Source organism: Vitis riparia, chromosome 16 (assembly GCF_004353265.1).
Source record: "Vitis riparia cultivar Riparia Gloire de Montpellier isolate 1030 chromosome 16, EGFV_Vit.rip_1.0, whole genome shotgun sequence".
Taxonomy (NCBI): domain Eukaryota; kingdom Viridiplantae; phylum Streptophyta; class Magnoliopsida; order Vitales; family Vitaceae; genus Vitis; species Vitis riparia.
Window position 1 is genome coordinate 22474493 of NC_048446.1, and position 21569 is coordinate 22496061.

Genomic DNA, 21569 nt, shown 5'->3' on the forward strand with positions numbered 1-21569 from the left:
AGAGACCTTTTTAGGGCTTAGAGGGGTGCTACCTCCTAAAGGTACCTTCCCAATAAGTAACTTGATCCCCGGACCAAGACTCGGGTTTTTCAAAGACATGCCTTTTTTCCAAAAATTATGGAGTCACTTTTTAGGGTTTTTCTTTCTTGTTTTATTTTCCCTTCAAAATAAAAATAAAATAGGTGGCGACTCCAACTTTTCTAAAATTAATTTTTCACAAATAAAAAGCGAGTCTCGCCGATCGAGTGGGGACGCACGTGAAAAATGCGGGTCCACACATTTGACATGTGAGTGTGAGCTAAGAGATCGCCAATATATTGATGTTGAGAAAGAAATAATCCATGACGATGGTGTGTGACTTTAATGCTAAGAAAATAAGAAAGAGACTCGAGATCCTTAAGAGAGAATTGTTGGGCAAGATTAGGATGAACTTTTACACGACACCATCATTGTCACTTGTTATGATAACATTATCAACATAAACAAGGAGATAAACCATGACACCACTAGTGTTGAGGACAAATAGTCAAGTGTAAGTATGAGAGTTAGTGAAGCTAGAGGTGAGAAGAAACTAGTGGAGCTCATGATACTAAGCATGTAGTGCTTGCTTGAGACCATAGATATCTTTTTAAAGTTTGCACACATAATTAGGATGATCACAGTCAATGAATCCCAATGGTTAAGCCATGAAAACATCTTCAAACAAGTGGCCTTGAAGAAAAGCATTATTAATATTAAGTTAGTAGAGAAACCAAGCATGGTTGATTGTAATACTAAGAACAAGATGTATAATGGTGGGTTTGACAACAGGACTGAAAACATCATGATAATCAATGCCCCGTCATTGCTGAAATCTTTTGGTGACAAGATGAGCTTTGTACTTGTCAACAGAACCATCAGGTAAATGCTTAATGTGAAAAATCCACTTACACCTAAGAAGATTGTGCTTTGGTTTTGGGAAAACAAGTTCTCGTGTACCATTTTGAACAAGGAAAGTAATAATACACTTAGAGACTTAGTTATCTTCTTACAAGGGCTGCAAATGAACTAATTATCATTCTTAGTCTATTTCATGCTTCATTTCAGATCTGAATTTTTCTTACTTGCTCTATTGTTGTCCAAATTTCTTAATCATTTTTCATTCTCTAATCATTCTACCCAAGAATTTGAATAGAACCTCCAAATAATCATCCAAATTTTCAACTCTTGACAAGCAACCACACTTGGACACTCATAGTTCCACTCTTCTTACAGTATAAGATTCTAAACTTCAGGAATTTTGATTTCTTGTTCAGTCTTATTATCTACTTTGCATGTTATTGGTAAGATAATGGTAGCTCCACACAAGAGGAATGACATGAGTAAGGTACATGTTGCTACAAGGATGAGATGGAGACCAAAAAATTTTGTCATGATTTGAATTGTTGCCTAAAGCAGGTTCTCTCATTGCCAGGGTATAACTCTCAAATTAAGCTCATTTGTAATGTATGGGAAAATTATATGCTAATAATGTTCGAAAGCTGATGGCTAGTGAGGTTTGTGTCTATATGAATGTGCTTTTGAGTTTTGAACCTTAATTTACAATCTAGAGATTAAATATGGAATCTTGTGTTTTCTACAAATGTTGGAGATGTTACAATATTAGAATTGTTGATTTTCTATGATGCCTTGATGTCTTTTGATAAACTTAGAATGAATTGTGGACTTGGGAAGGGAGGATTTCATCAATAAGCATGTAAGAAAACACCATTAACACGTGTCAGTATGAAAATGACTAAACTGGGGCATGAATACCAAAAAATGTTAACCTTGTACCTATAGAAACTCTGGAAATCATGTGTTTTTCCTTTTTAAACTGATCCATGCATGGAAACATGAAAAAAATTGCTGAGGTTGTGGCCATTAACAATATATACCTAGAGGGATAAAGCAACATCATAAAGAGAAAATTTGGAAAAGGTACACCCTTGGGCTAACCTAGAACTACAAGCTAGGACAAGAATTGGTCATAGCCATGTACCTACAAAACCTACTTATAATTTCTAGGGAACTTCAGATTGCATACACGTGTGTGTGTGTATACATGTTTGGATGTATATATATGTTTACAAGATAAAAACAGAACCTTGTACTAGATGTAGGCAAAGGTATTCACTAGATACAAAAATTTCCTTGTGTCACTTGTTGAGACCAGAGAAATACCTATTTGGATGTGGTGATTAGATTTCAACATAGCCTTCTTGATGGTTTGGTTCTTGAATTATGAGGCGGTGGTGTCTGTTGTACCCTTAAATTTTACTCTGTATGAAGTAATTAATTTATGGAGGTAAAAATTCCTTGTATCATGAAAGGAATAGCAGTTTCTGGTTGATACTATTTTGTTTGGATGTTGGGTTCCTATATTGTTCAAAATGTGATTTTGATTGCCTGATTATTGCAACTCACATTTCATCCGTTGTTTGTATTCTGCCTGTAGGGTAATATGATTCTATCAGATATTGGAGTTGCTGAGAAGTGAATATATCATTCTACTCTCAATGGTAATTATAGCTTGCCTAGTGTAACGTAATTGATAATATCATGGCCTCGCCCCCTAGTCCCAGTTGGTTTCTTTAGTTTTTGTCCATGAATGACACTTTATTCAAATAAGCATTGGTGTGCTGTTACTCATGTAATATTTTTTCTTATTCATAGAAAAAATAACTATTTAAATATGTTGTTCTATGTTCTCATGGATCTTTATTAACAAAACATCAAATCTCAGAGCTTCTTAGCCTTTCTTTTTGAGTGTCAAGTCATTTTCTCAATATGTTGATCTAAAAAATCTCTATTGTGTTCCTACAGGTTTGTTTTGTAGATGCTAATTGGGATTCACCATTTGTATATATCCATTGTATGATTCTATTATTTTTTTGCCGGAAAAAAGGTTTATAATAGATATCATGTTTAGGAGAAGGATTTTTGTTGACCTATGAGTTTTGTATTTCTCCAAATTTTGGAATATTACCGTGAAGCTTTTGTGTCAATCTTGAAGGGGTTAGCCCTTTTCTTTTTCTGTTTACCCAATCTACACTTGCTATTGGTGTTGAAAGAGATCCAGAAAAAATTGCCATTCAGTTATGAGGTGGTTGGGATAAGGTCAAGCTGCTATTGCAACATGAAATTGCAAGTAATATCAAAAGAAAGATTATGCTTACTCAAATTCTTAGAAGAAAAATGTTTCTGATCCACACCATTTTTATAGTGTTTTGAAGGATTTAATGGGGAGCCTCACAAATGTGCGTCACAAAAAATTAATAATGATAACTTATAGCTGTGGCCAACTCCAAAATGCAACTATATGCCATTTAGCGGGGGCCAAAAACAAGATGCAGCTGTAAGAACCATTTGCTGCACTTTACTGTGGTTGCTACTATTACTTTAACTTGTGTTTACGGTCACTTTCACAACTGCAACTATAAGAAATTGTTGCACCACCTATGGCTACACCATGTAGCGGTCAGCTTGGTGTGCAACCATAATTTGCAGGCACACCATTTTTGACCTCTAGTGAGGGTCACTAGCCGCTGCTATAAGGCATTATTCCTGTAGTGCTCCCTCTTACTATTTGGGCTTGGTTAATATCATACTAGTTTGAAAATTTTGGGTATATGGTTTCTAGAGATGCATTTGAAGTTCATTTGTTAGAGAATATTTGAATTTTGGGAGTTGGTAGTGGAGTATTAATTTTCCAAGGTTGAAATTTGTTGGTTTTTGGTATAATTAGTGTTCGTTAGTTTAGGGATTCCTTGTCCCACATGGATTATGAATTGGTTTGGTCAATGCTTGGAGGCTTATATATAAGCTATCTTAGTGGCTTTAGCCAATATTAGTATAAAGAAAGCTCTTTGCCAAGTAAGAGCCTCCTAGTTTGATATTCTTCCAATTTTGTAATTTTCTAATTTAAAAGTTAATGAATTGATTGCTATTTCCCAAGGACATAGGTAAGACACTCTTATGGTACATCATAAATATTATGTCCTTTCTTTTATCTTTATTAATCTTATTGCTTTTCTTTCTATTTAGAGTTAGTTTACTTTGTTTTCTATTATATATATTTGGTGTTATTTAAGTCATGTGAGGCTATGCAATACAACAATAATCATTTGAGTACTATGGAACTAGGCCTTAAAACATTAATTGATATTCCTGTTTGGTGCTATTTAAATCATTTAGAACATAGGTAATAATTATTGCATGTTTATATGCTTGTTGTTAGGGTACCTTGTTAGGGTACCATGCCAATGCTTCAAGACAATATTACATTATATGGACCTTGCAAGAAGAGTTATAACCCATACATCTAATCCAAATTACAAACATATGATATCATAGGAGATAGCATGCAAGTGGAAAAATGCTACGCTACCTTCCATCTAATGTAATTGTACCCATGGAATTGCACAAGGAAATTGGTGCTTCTATTGGATTGCTCATATGATCCTCAACTAACATTTCCTCAGAGTATAGAGTAGGCTTTGGAGGCATTTCGAATAGCTCAACCTCTCCTTCCAACATCTCTAAAGCTTTGCTCATTGAAGGACGGTCTATGGGCTTCATCTGTATACACCATAGTGCAACTATCACCATTTTCCTAACAAGCTTCTTTTCATCTTCAGTGGCATCTCCCAAGTCTATGTTATCCCCTTGATCATATCTGTCATAAATCCATGATGGAAAATATATTTGACTCGAGTGCGCTGCATTTGCATTCACATTCTTTCTTCTCCCCACCATCTCCATTAACAACATTCCAAAACTATAAACATCAGCTTTGTATGAGACACCTCCAATATTTTTATAGAACAATTCTGGAGCAATATATCCCAATGTTCCTCGTGCAGCAGTGAGAGACACCATACTTTCATCCGTTGAATACAATTTTGCAAGGCCAAAATCTGAAACTTTTGGTGTAAAGTCTTCATCAAGAAGAATATTGTGTGGCTTGATATCAAAATGTAGAATTTGCATGTCACAACCTTGATGTAAGTATTCAATCCCACGCGCCACTCCAAGTGCAACCTTATACAACCTTTCCCAGCTTAAAAAAGTGTTATTTTCTTCTTTAAGAAAAATAAACTTATCAAGAGAACCATTGGGCATGAAGTCATATATAAGTGCCCATTTTGATCCCTGCACACAAAATCCTACAAGTCTCACCACATTAACATGGTGAATTCTTCCGATTGTTGCAACCTCATTGATGAAATCTTGTCCATTAGCTTTTGACATGACCAGCACTTTCACAGCTACAATGCGACCACTTCGAAGTTTTCCTTTATATACAGAGCCAAAACCTCCTTGACCTAATTTATTCGCAAAGTTATGAGTCATCTTCTTTATGTCTGAATACGAGTACTTGATGGGTTGGAGATTTTTGTGACTTCGTAAGAATTCTTCGATACTATCATCTAATGATAGATGTCTTCGGTGGAACTTGTAAATCAAATAGGCGAATAGGCACAACATCCCAAGCATAGTCCTTCCTATGACTAAACACAAATCAAATGTAAAAAAATGAATATTTTAAGAAAAAGGAACAAGATATGAAAAACAAAGTTAAATCCAACAAATACATATGGTAGAAAAAACTATTCTACCTTCATATAAAGTAAAACACTAAGTTGTTGTGTTGTTAGAGAGCCATATAAAATAGCTACTTTAACTATCACTTTACAGTGTACTGATGCTTGGGGAGCAATTTGATGGAAGTACTGGGGCCTTGGATAAGAAGACCCCAATTTCAATTTCATTGTTTCGACTTCTTTATATGTTAGTGGAGTTGAATTACATTTAAATTTGGGAGAAAATTTTGCATTACATCTAAATTGGTTTTGCTTTGTACAGTCAAACAAAGCAAAATCAATTTGAAGTTCACTGTATAACCTTCAAAATGCAAGAATTCCAAGAATTTTCATATCAACTCTTTACAATATTGTTTTTACAAAAAATTAGTAGTTGGAATTTAGGAGGCTTACCAATAATACGCAGTATCCAGCCGCCTAGTAAGGAAGAGATGTAACAAATTAAAAATATGGACCAGTATAAGTGAGAGACATAAATAACATTAGAAGAGGAGACATGTAAGTGAAGAAAGCCTTACCAATCATGGAGGTGTTGCAGGGATAGTAAAAATCGCAATTACTAAGTTCTTCTTGAAATCCTATATTAAACCATTCGTGCCATGTTAGTCACAAGGAAGAATGCCCTTGATTGCCTAAATTTTAAATTTATTGAGAAGCAAGAAATGGAGAGATTAATTAAGATGAAAGAACTCTAAATAAATCTTTTGTCTTATTCTCATGAGAAAATAATAATTGCAAGAAGCATCCTTACCTCGAAATTTTAAGGTGTAGGGAGAAAGTAACCCCCTGTTAACAATGAATTAGGAAATTTTGTAAAAAATTAGGAAAAATGACAAAAATAAAGATTTGATTGAAAAGCAGCTTCTAATCGGAGCCTTACTAATAAAGGGAATGAATAAATAATTGGTTATAAACTTCCAAAGCCCTGCAAGATTAAACCAAACAAGTGAAATTAGGGATAGAAATATTGAAGACTCACGCAAGGAAGATAAGATGGTTAGCATAATCAGATTTTCAGGGAATTAATTTCCTATAAAATCGCGTTTCCTTGATTGCAGTAACCCCAACTCCAAAGATCAAGTATGAGGGCATCTTATACTTACTATTTTTCTCTGAAGTGTTGGGAAGCGTTGGGAACATCTTCATGCATTGAAAGGCAGTCGCAGTGAAATCTATACCATAGCAATATTGCCCTTTCATTTCGCATTGGCGCTGGCAGAAGTGATGCAAATATGAAAGCTGAAGCCCCTGAAGCAGGTAATCTTGCAAATCTGACATCGAAAGATTGCTGGGCTCTGGAAGTGACTTCAACGGTTGAATAATAATAGATGTGCCGATGGTGCATGAATACGGAATATCTCCCACCAACACATAGTCTCCGACAACTGCATAAGCGTATGTTGGTGAGGAAGAGGAAGAGCCTTTAGTGTTGCATGGAATTATACGAATGTAGTTGTCGTCCCTGATTGACTGCTCACAGTTCATCAAAACTATTGTATAGACTATTGATTCAGAAGGCGGAGAATAAGCAGCACTCCATTTAGGAGGCAAATAATATAGAGATTCATAATTAGTGTAATATGCACCAATGGAATGGAGGGGACTGGAGATCCAACAGTTGTCCTTCTTTCGCCCAGGATCCACTACCCGAATTGTATAATTCTGGTAGTTGATCTGGGTAACTAAGTATTTCCCATTGTATTTCCCACCATGAAGGTTTATCATAGTACGATTGTTTTCACAAATCAATTCATACTCAGGGTAACCGCAGCTGGGGGGATCGTCTTGTAATCGAAAAGGGTAGGAAATGTTCCTCATATCTCCGCAGGAAGAGGGGCTGCATATCTGGTACTTGTGATGCTTAGCAACACAAACTGAAAGGAAGCAGGCATGGATGACTAGTGTCATGAGGCCTACTCCCACGAGTTGTGCCTCCCTTAACATTATCAACTTAGAGAGAGAGAGAGAGAGAGAGAGAGAGAAGGAGATGCTCTGTTTTTGGGTTGTGAGTTCCACAGAGAGAGAGAGAGATACTCTGTTTTAATTGCAGCTTTCTTCAACATGTTATTCTTCCCCAAATTGTTTGATTTTTCAACATGGACCACACTTTCATCCTATCACATCCAGCCAACTGTGAGCTTCCCATTATTTAGAATCACTATGTTAAAAATGATGCTTGAAGTTATTATGGTTTATATTGGAATTGTTTATGTTTTAAATATTACCTAATTTTTAGGTCTCAACAATGGAAAAAGGATAAAGAAGGATCATCTTTATCATCTTTCTTTACTCATACGGCATGTTAGTAAATACTGATAGACCAATTTTCTACAATTTTTTCAAGTAAATTTTATATTCTGAGATAAAACTAAATTTTTATTGTAGCAGTCCTCCATCTTTTTTGTATTCCCTAAAAGCACCTGCTTCCCAAACAAACAAAGTTCTTCTCCCTTTGTACAAAATTTTCAAATCTAATTATATATATAAAGTAGGGGAGAAGCAGTGCAAATTAAAACTATAGAGATAAGCAGTTGCTTAAAAATGGGCATCTCTTTATTCTTCTTCTTCTTGTTTATGAGATTGTTTGCAGAGATTAATGGAGGGAGCCGAGATGATGAGTGCAAGGCGTCAAGGTGCAGTCACCATGGTCCAGTCATCCGGTTTCCGTTCCGGCTAAAACACCAGCCAGAACACTGTGGATATCCGGAGTTTGAGCTATCATGCTCAGAAGAGAAGCGGACCATACTAGAGCTGCCCTCTTCAGGAAAGCTCTGGGTGAAGGAAATAAATTACACTTCTCAGGAGATTTATCTGGTACCCTGGTACCCGCGTGATTGCCTTCAATGGCAGATTCTAAACTTTAATTTATCTGGCTCTCCCTTCCAGTTCATATATGAGTACAGATACAGCAACTTCTCCTTCTTCAATTGTTCTGAAGATACAACAAATCAGCAATTATATCCTGATGATCATCAACTTTGGTCCATCCCTTGCAGTTTTCTCTCAAGTAACCCAGTTTATGTCGCTAGTTCCTATAACGCTCTTGCTACAGTGAACTTATCCTCTTGCCGGAAGATTTTCAATGCTACACTCCCAGATGATGTTATATTTAATTATGAAGGGGAATTTTATATGAATTGGTCAAAACCTATGTGCGGAAACTGTGAAGCAAAAGGAAACAAGTGCCAACGGAAGAAGAATAATAGCAGGGAACCTGAAATCGAATGCATCGATAAACCAGCAAAAGGTACTAAATCCCGCTTCTTCATCATTTTCACCTTGCAAGCCCTTTCTTATCTCCTACTATGATTTTAATATGCAAATGAAATTTTCTATGGTATTTCTTATGTATGTTCTGTTTGTACCATGAAATTGGATTGAACCCTTATGGATGTGAACCAAATTAACTACTATACTAATGGATCTGAACATGCAATATTATTTATTCATTACAAGCTAGCTACAACAATTAGGCTTAGCTAAAACAATCGAACCTGTAGAAAGGACTGCAAAGGCCAAGGTTGAAATCCAAATACACCAAAAATAATTATACTCATGTTACAACGTCATGTAATCTATTATGATTTTACTAGTTAAAAGAATACAAAAAGCTAATAAGTTTACTATCTTTTACAGGTGCTCCAATGGATAAAATGGTGCTTACAGGTGATTTCCTATTCATACTCTTTTCAATAATGAGGGTGACATCATGATGATGATTCTTGGTTTGTTTGTTTTTTTTTTCTTGTTTCATTTACTTATAGAAACTTTTTTTCCCCTATGTGCAGAAGCAATCCTTGGTTTCCTTCATTTCACTTTTGGAATCTTTATAATATTTATTGTCTATCGCTCTAATAAGTTGAAAAGAGAGCATAGAATAAATATTCAAAAGTTTTTGGAAGATTATAGAGCTCTCAAGCCCTCAAGGTACTCCTATGCTGATATTAAAAAGATCACAAATAATTTCAAGGACAAACTAGGTCAAGGAGGTTATGGGACTGTTTATAAAGGAAAGCTCTCAAATGAAGTTTTTGTTGCAGTAAAGATCCTTGATGATTTCAAAGGAAATGGGGAAGATTTCATTAATGAAGTAGGAACAATGAGTACCATACATCATGTTAACGTGGTTCGGTTGCTCGGGTTTTGTGCAGATGGATATAAGCGAGCTTTGATTTATGAATTTTTACCAAATGAGTCACTAGACAAGTTCATATTTTCAGCATTTGGCAATAATTATTCTCTAGGTTGGCATAAGCTTCAAGATATTGCTATTGGCATAGCTAAAGGTATTGAGTATCTTCACCAAGGTTGTGATCAAAGAATCCTTCATTTGGATATCAAACCTCATAATATTTTGCTTGATCATAACTTTAATCCGAAGATTTCTGATTTTGGTTTAGCCAAATTATGCTCTAAGGAGCAAAGTGCAGTATCTATGACAGCAGCAAGGGGGACCATGGGTTATATTGCACCAGAAATGTTATCAAGAAATTTTGGGAATGTGTCTTCTAAGTCAGATGTTTATAGTTTTGGTATGTTGTTGATTGAAATGGTAGGGGGAAGGAAGAATATTGATGCTACAGTAGAAAATACTAGTCAAGCATACTTCCCAGAATGGCTCTATAATCATTTGGATCAAGAGCAAGAGGTACACATCCGAATTGAGGACGAAAGTGATATTAAAATAGCAAAGAAACTAAGCATCATAGGGCTTTGGTGTATCCAATGGTATCCAATAGATCGTCCTTCCATGAAAATTGTGGTTGGAATGTTGGAAGGAGAAGAAGGCAATTTAGTTATGCCTCCTAATCCTTTTACCTCTATGGGACAAACAAGGACAAGTGTTAGAAGACGCAAAACATCTATCCAACCAGAGTTGACAGTCATATCAGAAATAGAATAAAAGGTTGTCTATTATGAGTGTTTAATTTGGGTAATAATCATGTTGTAATAAATGGTGTTAATGTAATCTCGTTATTTATTGCTACAGTTTAATAAAATAGGCTGCTTTTGAGGCTCCACCTTCATTAATTGTTTCTTTCCTTGCACTAATTGAGATCTCCCAATAAAGTTTGCAGATGGATTTCAAAAAATAAAAAATGTGGAAGACTCTTAATCTCGAAAGAGAGTAGGCTTTGAGGTTACGTAAGCAACTATAAGGAAGCTTATTAAAAAACTAGCCTCAAACAAATAATCTCAATCATTATGCCTTGCTTTATTAGGAGAAGCTTCAGTACTATTAAGGTAGCTAGGAGAAGTTAAGAAAAAAAGGAAAATTTTATTTGGACAAGTTTTCATCTTGGAAACTAGAGCTTTGCATCATAGAAAGAATAAAATGAAACACTGAGAGATTTTCAGACTTGTTCTTATGTGATTTGTTGCCTTGTTACTTGCAGAGATCTCGCAACATTATTTTGCATCTTGCAAATTAGATCTGAGAAATTGCAAGGTTAGGTTCTCACAAGAAAATTTTGAGGCATGGTGGATAATATTTTCAAAAATAATTTAAAAAAAATAAGTTTTTGAGAACAATTCATAAAAACAATTTTATATCATTTTTAGGAATAAAATTCTATTTGAAATTCTAAAAAATGGTTTTCTTTATTAGTTCTTGGTGAATGTAATTTACCATGCAAAATGCAATAAAAAAAACACCAATCACTCTATTTTCATGATATTTGTATTCTAAAATTTGTTAGATGTATTTTTGAGGTTGGAAAATTATTTTTGTTTTAAAAAATAAAAACTAATTTTAAAAATATTTGCAAAAAAACCTTTAGTGTGTTAGTTGAAAGTATGTCTTTCCTTATCGGAAACCACTTAGATTAGTTTTTTGGGGGTTAGGGTTTGTTATTAAAAAAGTTTCCTAATTCGATGGTATATATAACTACATTGTTGAATCATGTGAACCCTATCTATTGCTATGTGTCTATTTTCTTTTTCTTTTTCTTTTTTAAAAAAAAAACTTTAAAATTTTTAAATCATCCCCACAAGAATCATCATTTCAAGAAGTCTATGAATTTTTATAATCGACTATTTCTCACTAATGGTCGTGGACCATATAGTCCATTGTATGTATGTGACCAATTTCTCACTATGTTTCATTCTTTGTGTGGTCCATTATATATAGGGTCTATTTTCAATTTGTGTGGTTCATATGACTATATCGTCCATTATATATGTGTGACCATTGTCCCACTATGATTCATTCTTTGTGTGGTCCATTGTATATGGGGTCTATTTTCAATTTGTGTGGCCCATTGTATATAGGAGTACTCGTCGAGTTCATTTTCTTAGCACTAAGTGGAGATTTATCCTTGCACTTGGAGGGACTTGATTCCTTTGCCTTTTGAAATATCCAATCAGCTGGATGAAATAAAAGGAAGTACCCATGAACCTCTCAATTATGAATTTGTATGAAAACATAGGAAATGAATTTCAAGAAGAGGATAAATTAATTGATTTTTTAGTTTTGTCTTGCTTGATTGACATTAAAGCCACCAAGCTAGTTCATAATATAACTAATTTTTATGAATTTAAGCTCAAATCTGAAATTTCAAAAGGGGAGAAAAAATAACAAAGAAAAAAAAACTCATATTTCGTATAAGCATATAATATAATTGATTTTTATGAATTTCTAAACCTCCAATCTAGTTTAATAGGTTGTATCTTATCTATACACCTTTCTCCATGGAATATTAGGTATCAATCAATTCTATTGGCATCATGTTTCCATCTCTACTTCAAGTAATATTTTTGCCTGGACATCTGTGGATAGACCTTATACCAATGCAAAGTAAGTGGAGTAGCAAAATTTCTTAGCCATTGCATTACGAATCTTATCATCTTTTTGGGATTCTAGTTATGACAATGAATAGCATTTTACACTCAGCCTCTCAAACTTGACAAGTCCTTGTGGGACCAATGAGGAAAGAAATTGATTCATGCATCATTTTATCGTAGGGGACTACAACTTGGAACCATGAGAGATCATTTTTTCTTTGTAGTTGTATATCTTTCTCTATGCACTCACCTTCAAACTTTCAAATAATTCTCCTTTTGTGAGTTTAGATCATTATTTTGCCTTTGTTGAATTTGCTACTACTTTTCTAGTGAAACCTAAGGTTGTATCCCTTGCATTTTTCTAATTCGAAAAAAGTATGCCTTTATTGACTAATGTAAGGCTCTCCAAAATTTGATTTTGATTTTTTTTATTTCTTCATGAACCATATCATCAATTTTTGTTATGAATTTTCTCTTAAGAATAAGGAAATTAGTAACTCTCTAAAAGTACCTCTTTTCTTAATAAGTAAATTAATGGTAAAAAAAGACATCAACTTGCCCACAGTGTTTATAGCATTGACTATCTTAGTCAGTATTGAAGTATGGGGGTGACTGGGTACATCAACTTGCCCATAATGTTCGATTTTTCCATATAGAATGTTTTGTAGCTAGCCAAGCATGGTGAGCTATTTAATTACAAGACATACCCACATGCTTGTGAAAGAAATGAGGTCCTTCAAAGTTGTTATCCTACTTAATAGGTGAAGTATTAGAATTATTGAAAATAATTGTCTTAATTATGCGTCTATGTAACTTTTTATCATATTAAATACATGCTTTAGACATTGTTACTAAATATTGGATTAAAACATGAATTTCCTAAGTAATTAAAATGACTACTCTTGAACTTGAATTCCATTTTTTCTCATTTTAGAAAAATAAATAAATAAAATCCCTTTTATGCATGATAATTGTTGCAAATTGTTAAATTGTTGGAAGAGACATATTATTGGGTTTTGCTTTGATATTTTTGTGATACTAAATAGATTGATCCAATTTAGTAGGCCTTTACACTCTCCACTTAAGACAATTATATGTTATTTAATGGGGATTGAGGATGGAAATTTCACTTCAAGGCATGATGAAAGTTTTTTTTTTCTTCATAGAACTGACACAACTAAAGTTGATCTCAAAAGCAAATCCATAAATGTATTAAGATCAAATCTGAAATTTTAAAAGGAAGGAAAAAAATAACAAAGAAAAAAAACCTCTTATTTGGTATAAGCATATAATATAATTGATTTTTATGAATTTCTAAACCTCCAATCTAGTTTAATAGGTTGTATCTTATCTATACACCTTTCTCCATGGAATATTAGGTACCAATCAATTCTATTGGCATCATGTTTCCATCTCTACTTCGAGTCATATTTATGCCTGGACATCTATGGATAGACCTTATACCAATGCAAAGCAAGTGGAGTAGCAAAATTTCTTAGCCATTGAATTATGAATCTTATCATCTTTTTTGGATTCTAGTTATGACAATGAATAGCATTTGACACTAAGCCTCTTAAACTTGACAAGTCCCTGTGGGACCAATGAGGAAAGAAATTGATTCATTCATCATTTTATCGTAGGGGACTACAACTTGGAACCATGAGAGATCATTTTTTCTTTGTAGTTGTATATATTTCTCTATGCACTCACCTTCAAACTTTCAAATAATTCTCCTTTTGTGAGTTTAGATCGTTATTTTACCTTTGTGGAATTTGCTAGTACATTTCTAGTGAAACCTAACTTGGTATCCCCTGCATTTTTCTAATTTGATAAAAGTATGCCTTTATTGACTATTGTAAGGCTCTCTAGAATCTGATTTTGATTTTGTTTATTTCTTCATGAATCATATCATCAATTTTTGTTATGAATTTTCTCTTAAGAATATGGAAATTAGTAACTCTCTAAAAGTACCTCATTTCTTAATAAGAAAATGAATGGTAAAAAAGGACATCAACTTGCGCATAGTGTTTGATTTTTCTATAGCATTGACTATCTTAGTCAGTATTGAAGTATGGGGGTGACTGGGTACATCAACTTGCCATAATGTTTGATTTTTCCATATAGAATGTTTTGTAGCTATCCAAGCATGGTGAGCTATTTAATTACAAGACATACCCACATGCTTGTGAAAGAAAGGAGGTCCTTGCAAGTTTTTATCCTATTTAATAGGTGAAGTATTAGAATTATTGAAAATAATTGTCTTAATTATGCGTCTATGTAACTTTTTATTATATTAAATACATGTTTTAGACATAGTTAGTAAATATTGGATTAAAACATGAATTTCCTAAGTAGTTAAAATGACTACTCTTGAACTTGAATTCCATTCTTTCTCAATTTAGCAAAATAAAGAAATAAAATCCCTTTTATAGATTATAATTGCTGCAAATTGTTAAATTGTTGGAAGATGCATATTATAGGGTTTTTCTTTGATATTTTTGTGCTACTAAATAGATTAAACCAATTTAGTAGGTTTTTACAGGATCCACATATGACATTTATATGTTATTTAATGGGGATTGAGGATGGATATTTCACTTCAAGGCATGATGAAAGTTTTTTTTTTCTTCAGAGAACTGACATAACTAAAGTTGATCTCAAAAGCAAATCCATAAAAGTATTAAGATCAAATCTGAAATTTCCAAAGGAGGGAAAAAAAATAACAAAGAAAAAAAAACTCATATTTGGTATAAGTATATAATATAATTTATTTTTATGAATTCTGAAAACCTCCAATTTAGTTTAATAGGTTATATCTTATCTATACACCTTTCTCCATGGAATATTATGTACCAATCAATTCTATTGGCATCATTTTTCCATCTCTACTTCAAGTCATATTTATGCTTGGACATCTGTGGATAGACCTTATACCTATGCAAAGCAAGTGGAGTAGCAAAATTTCTTAGCCATTGCATTACGAATCTTATCATCTTTTTTGGATTCTAGTTATGACAATGAATAGCATTTGACACTCAGCTTCTCATACTTGACAAGTCCTTGTGGGACCAATGAGGAAAGAAATTGATTCATGCATCATTTTATTGTGGGGGACTACAACTTGGAACCATGAGAGATCATTTTTGTTTGTAGTTGTATATCTTTCTCTATGCACTCGCCTTCAAACTTTCAAATAATTCTCCTTTTGTGAGTTTAGATTGTTATTTTGCCTTTGTGGAATTTGCTACTACATTTCTAGTGAAACCTAACTTGGTATTCCCTGCATTTTTCTAATTTGAAAAAAGCATGCCTTTATTGACTAATGTAAGGCTCTCCAAAATCTGATTTTGATTTTGTTTATTTCTTTATGAATCATATCATCAATTTTCTCTTAAGAATAAGGACATTAGTAACTCTCTAAAAGTACCTCATGTCTTAATAAGAAAATTAATGGTAAAAAAGGACATCAACTTGCCCACAATGTTTGATTTTTCTATAGCATTGACTATCTTAGTCAGTATTGAAGTATGGGGGTGACTGGGTACATCAACTTGCCCATAATGTTTGATTTTTCCATATAGAATGTTTTGTAGCTATCCAATCATGGTGAGCTATTTAATTACAAGACATACCCACATGCTTGTGAAAGAAAGGAGGTCCTTGCAAGTTGTTATCCTATTTAATAGGTGAAGTACTAGAATTATTGAAAATAATTGTCTTAATTATGTGTCTATGTAACTTTTTATTATCTAAATACATGTTTTAGACATTGTTAGTAAATATTGGATTAAAACATGAATTTCCTAAGTAATTAAAATGATGACTCTTGAACTTGAATTCCATTCTTTCTCATTTTAGCAAAATAAATAAATAAATCCCTTTCTTAGATGATGATTGATGCAAATTGTTAAATTGTTGGAAGAGGCATATTATAGGGTTTTGTTTTGATATTTTGGTGCTATTAAATAGATTGAACCGATTTAGTAGGCTTTCAAAAGAATTATAAAGAGCGACCTTGTAGGAAGGTGTCAATATGGAAACATTAAACATTGTGGGATAGTTGATGCATCTTACAAGGATTTAAAGTATGGTGGAAAAGTTTGACTGATGGTTAGATGATGTCTTATTTTTCGTGGAAAAATTGGCTTTCAAATGTCCCTATAAAATTTATGAGGGTGGAATAATGTCCAAAATATGCTAATCAAATAGACTAAACATTGTGGAGTTAACCAATATATATATACACACACACACACACACATATATATATTGTTTTCCACAAGAAGATGAGTGTCATCATTTTCAAAAGAATTATTGAGAAGGACAATGTAGGAAGGTGTCAATATGGAAACATTAAACATTGTAGGATAGTTGATGCATCTTACAAGGATTGAAAGGAGGGTGGAAAAACTTGTTTAATGGTTAGATGATTTCTTATTTTTCATTGAAAAACTGACTTTGAAATTTTCCCATAAAATTTATGAGGGAGGAATAATGTCCAAAATATGCCAATCAAATAGACTAAACATTGTGGAATTAACCAATATATTTATACACACTCACATATATATTGTTTTCCACAAGAAGATCATGAGTGTCATCATTTTCAAAAGAATTATTGAGAAGGACCCTATGGGAAGGTGTCAATATAGAAATATTAAACATTGTAGGGTAGTTAATGTATTTTACCAGGATTGAAAGGAGGGTGGAAAAGCTTTATTTTATGTTTGATTAAAAAATAGATAAGAGAAATGATTATTCATTTTATTTATCATATCCCTTTACATGAGATTTAATAATCTCATGAAAAACATGGAATATACATGCCTTTTAGATAATAAATTTATTTCTCATATTCATTGGATTTCTTAAATATTTTTTTCGATTTTTTTTTCATTTTAATCACTTTGAACAAAAAAAATAAGTTCTGAAACATTCTTTTGCATCTTGCAAATTAGATCTAAGAAATTGCAAGGTTAGGTTCTCGTAAGAAAATTTGAGGCATGGTGGATAATATTTTCAAAAATAAGTTTTTGAGAACAATTTGTAAAAACAATTTTATATCATTTTTAGGAATAAAATTCTATTTGAAATTCTAAAAAATGGTTTTCTTTATTAGTTATAGGTGAATGTAATTTACCATGCAAAATGAAAAAAAAAAAAAAAACACCAATCACTCTGTTTTCATGATATTTTTATTCTAAAATCTGTTAGATGTATTTTTGAGGTTGGAAAATTATTTTTGTTTTAAAAAATAAAAACTAATTTTAAAAATATTTGCAAACAAACCTTCAGTGTGTTAGTTGAAAGTACATTTTACCTTATCGAAAACCACTTAGATTAGTTCTTTAGGGGTTGGGGTTTGTTATTAAAAAATTTCCTAACTCAACGATGGATATAACTACATTGTTGAATCATGTGAACCCTATTGCTATGTGTCTATTTTTTTTTTTATTTAAAAAAAGACTTTAAAATTTTTAAATCATCCTTATAAGCATCATCATTTCAAGAAGTCTATGAATTTTTATAATCGACTATTTCTCACTAATGGTCGTGGACCATATAGTCCATTGTATGTATGCGACCAATTTCTCACTATGTTTCTTTCTTTATGTGGTCCATTATATATAGGGTCTATTTTCAATTTGTGTGGTTCATACAACTATATAGTCCATTATATATGTGGGACCATTGTATCACTATGATTTATTCTTTGTGTGGTCTATTGTATATGGGGTCTATTTTCAATTTGTGTGGCCCATTGTATATAGGGGTACTCATCGAGTTAATTTTCTTGGTACTAAATGGAGATTTGTCCTTACACTTGGAGGGACTTGATTCCTTTGCCTTCCTGGAATATCCAATGAACTGGATGAGATAAAAGGAAGAGCCCATGAACCTCTCAATTATGAATTTTAGGAAGAGAATAAATTAATTGAATTTTTGGTTTTGTCTTGCTTGATTGACATTAAAGCCACCAAGCTAGTTCATAATATAACTAATTTTTATGAATTTCTAAACCTCCAAGCTAGTTTAACGGGTTCTATCTTATTTATACAACTTTTTCCATGGAATATTAGGTACCAATCAATTCTTTTAGCAACATGTTGTCATCTCCATGGAATATCTCAGTCATTGTGTTATGAATCTTATCATATTTTTTGGATACTGATTATAACAATGACTGTCAATTGGCATTTAGCCTCTCAAACTTGACTAGTTTAGTCTCCTATGTCCCTAAGGGCCCCATGAGGAAAGAAATTGATGCATGTATCATTTTTTAGGCAAGGGATTGCAACTTGGACTCATGAGAGATCACTTTTTTGTTTGTAATTGTATATCTTTCTCTACATGCCTACCTTTAGAGTAATTTAGATAAAGTGACTTTAAATTATTCTATTTTTGTGAGTTTCAATTAGCATTCTAGTTACCTTCATGGAATTTGCTTTTAATAGTGAACCAATCTTGGTATTCCTTGCACTTCCCAATTTGGAAAAGGATGCCTTTAGTTAATTAATGTAAGGTTGTCCAAATTCTAATTTTAATTTTTATTAATTTCCTCATAAATTGTATGATTAGTTTTTTTTTTTAATGATTTTTCTCTTAATAATAAGAAAACAATAAGCTCTTTAGAGCATCTCATTACGGAATAGGAAAATTAGTGGAAAAAAAAAAGGAAAATTGATGTTGTAAGCCTTAAATTTTTGAATGAGATTTGTTTAATTTATTTTAAAACTAAATAAATTATAATTTGACTTAAGCCTAAATAGAACGTAATTTTATTAAATATTTTATTACATTTTAAGACTTATGTTAAAAGATAAGCATGACCTTAATTCAAAAGTGAGCCTAAAAAATAATTTATTGTACAAAAATCCCATTCATCATGAACCATTCATTACAACATTTGCTAACTACACATTCATAAATAACAATAGAAAAGAAAAATATTTTTTTCACTCTAATTATGAAATTGACTTGTAAACAAGTGAATATTAGCCTAACTTGTTCTTAGCAAGTGAAACATTAATGATTCTTGTACATGGGTTATTAGTTTTAAGATTTCATTGAAACCATTTGCTTACAAAGGGGGCAACACCATGACTAAACAAAACAAAGGGAAGAAGGGAAAATTTTATGGAGAGAAAATCAATATAGAAAACCAGCGGATCAAGAGGTTTGGGTTTAGATTTGCTTTAACAATTGTCTTAACCTGTTAGGGAGTTTCAATGAAGGATCATACTCTCATCAGGTAATATAATTTCATCTAGATTGATTTGAAGTAGGATATAGGATAACCATAAAATCCTAACAAAATTTATTTTACCAAAAAATATTTTTAGTAATTTCAATCATAGCCTTAATCAACTTGCACGACTTATGCTTTTTATGGAATAACAAGTTTCTAGGCAAATACTTCATGTTTTAATTGAATAATAACTTGTTCAAGACTTCATAGAATAAGACATTTGTTGGAACCAAAAGTATCAACGAGTTGATTTTTACTAGTTGAAATAAAAAATTATAGGAAATCGTGTAGGGAACATGAAGAAACAGTAGAGGCGTGCAATGTGGATGAGTTCATTTAATCTGCTAATCCAATCTTAATCCAACCTATCTTTGAGTGAGTTGGCACAATTGTTTTTAATATTTAAGTTGAATTTTGATTAAATTTTTTTAATTTGAACTCAATTTTAGCTAAATTTTGACGAAGATTTGGATAATTTGAAACTAATTCAAACTTGACCTAATATTTTTATAATATTTACTATATGATCTTATATAATAATATTTTTTAAAATATCAAATTATAATATATATATATATATATATATATATACATAAATTTATTTTTATTTTTTTATTATTATAAAATGTTATCATAATTATTGTTCAAAATTTAATAAAAATATATATATAAAAAGAAATTATCACATTTCTTAATATTTTGTCCTACTCTAGACCATAAATTAAATATGACCTTAATTTACATAATTTCATCATTTACATTTACATGTGTTTAACATTCATAAGAAGATTATAGATAACATTTTGCGTTTTTTGACAATGATAGTGCAAACCAAGCAAATTTAAATATTGAATTTTCCTAGCTACTTAAAGAAGCTGCCAAGGAACCTTTGCAATCAAGATTAATTAATATCTTATTTGGTTAGTCAAGCAAGACAAAACCAAAAAAAAAATATTTATCACCTTCTTGAAATATACCACCCACTTTTCCACTAAAATCCATATTTGAAAAGTTCATAGATCATTCCCTCTATCATATTTCTTAATGCAAAGGAGTTAAAGTCTTCCAAGTCAAGGTTCATAGATCCATTTATTGCTAAGAAAATCCATTAGTATTTTTTGAAATTGAGACATGTATAATGGACCATATGATTTAGGACAATATAGTGGTCAATGTTAACAAAACCAGTCTTGTTGGAATTGTTGAAGGAATATGATGCTGTCCATTTATTGCTAAGAAAATTCATTGGTAGGCCATTGTTTGAAATTGACACATGCATAATACACTGTATGATTTATTAGAATTATTGAAGGAATATGGTGCTTGAAAGGGACCAACTAAGAATTTTGATCCACATGCAAGGGTTGTTGATGTAGTAATTGACATTCATATTCTTCAAAATAATTGATTTATATTTTAGTTTTATTTGCAAATCATAGTAACCTTTTTATTTTTTATTTTATTTTTGTTTATTTTATCTAAGATACATGCTATGCTCTTAAGATCATATCAACTTTATTTTATGTTTGGTTGAAAAATAGACAAGATAAATGATTATTCATTTTATTTATCATATCCCTTTATATGAGATTTAATAATCTCATGAAAAACATGGAATATACATGCCTTTTAGATAATAGATTTTTTTCTCATATTCATTGGATTTCTTAAATATTCATTTTGATTTTTTTTTTCATTTTAATCACTTTGAACAAAATAAAAATCTAATTTAAAAAAAATAAAATTTTTATTCCAAAAAGAAAAAAATAAGAGCATATTTATATTATAATACAAATTAAAATTATATATATTTATATATAAAAAACAAATTAATATTTTATCCTAGTCGAAACCCTCTATTAAATATGACCTTAAATTATATAATTTTATCCCTTTCCATTTGTTTAACATTC

General features: G+C 31.9%; 2 protein-coding genes across 2 annotated transcripts; one reads left to right on the forward strand and one right to left on the reverse strand.

Annotated features, from left to right (window-relative positions):
* Positions 1 to 4219: 4219 nt before the first annotated feature.
* LOC117933659 (LEAF RUST 10 DISEASE-RESISTANCE LOCUS RECEPTOR-LIKE PROTEIN KINASE-like 2.3) lies at positions 4220 to 7638 on the reverse strand. The gene is made up of 6 exons (XM_034855136.1): positions 6728 to 7638; positions 6506 to 6549; positions 6376 to 6412; positions 6143 to 6202; positions 6018 to 6041; positions 4220 to 5531 (listed from the first exon to the last, which is right to left on the reverse strand). Exons 1-6 carry the CDS (start codon positions 7566 to 7568, stop codon positions 4405 to 4407), a joined length of 2133 nt encoding a protein of 710 aa, XP_034711027.1. The 5' UTR covers positions 7569 to 7638; the 3' UTR covers positions 4220 to 4404.
* A 472-nt stretch (positions 7639 to 8110) lies between these two features.
* On the forward strand, positions 8111 to 10655 carry LOC117933661 (rust resistance kinase Lr10-like). The gene is made up of 3 exons (XM_034855139.1): positions 8111 to 8871; positions 9261 to 9290; positions 9413 to 10655. The coding sequence occupies exons 1-3, from the start codon at positions 8166 to 8168 to the stop codon at positions 10525 to 10527; spliced, it is 1851 nt and encodes a 616-aa protein (XP_034711030.1). The 5' UTR covers positions 8111 to 8165; the 3' UTR covers positions 10528 to 10655.
* The last annotated feature ends 10914 nt before the right edge of the window (positions 10656 to 21569 follow it).

Coding starts and splice junctions, on each gene's coding strand:
- LOC117933661 (XM_034855139.1), top strand. CDS start 8,166: ATGGGCATCTCTTTATTCTTCTTCTTCTTGTTTATGAGATTGTTTGCA. Junction 8,872..9,260: donor CATCGATAAACCAGCAAAAG/GTACTAAATCCC, acceptor TATCTTTTACAG/GTGCTCCAATGGATAAAATG. Junction 9,291..9,412: donor GGATAAAATGGTGCTTACAG/GTGATTTCCTAT, acceptor CCCTATGTGCAG/AAGCAATCCTTGGTTTCCTT.
- LOC117933659 (XM_034855136.1), bottom strand. CDS start 7,568: ATGTTAAGGGAGGCACAACTCGTGGGAGTAGGCCTCATGACACTAGTC. Junction 6,550..6,727: donor CAACACTTCAGAGAAAAATA/GTAAGTATAAGA, acceptor TTAATCTTGCAG/GGCTTTGGAAGTTTATAACC. Junction 6,203..6,375: donor CTACACCTTAAAATTTCGAG/GTAAGGATGCTT, acceptor GGTTTAATATAG/GATTTCAAGAAGAACTTAGT.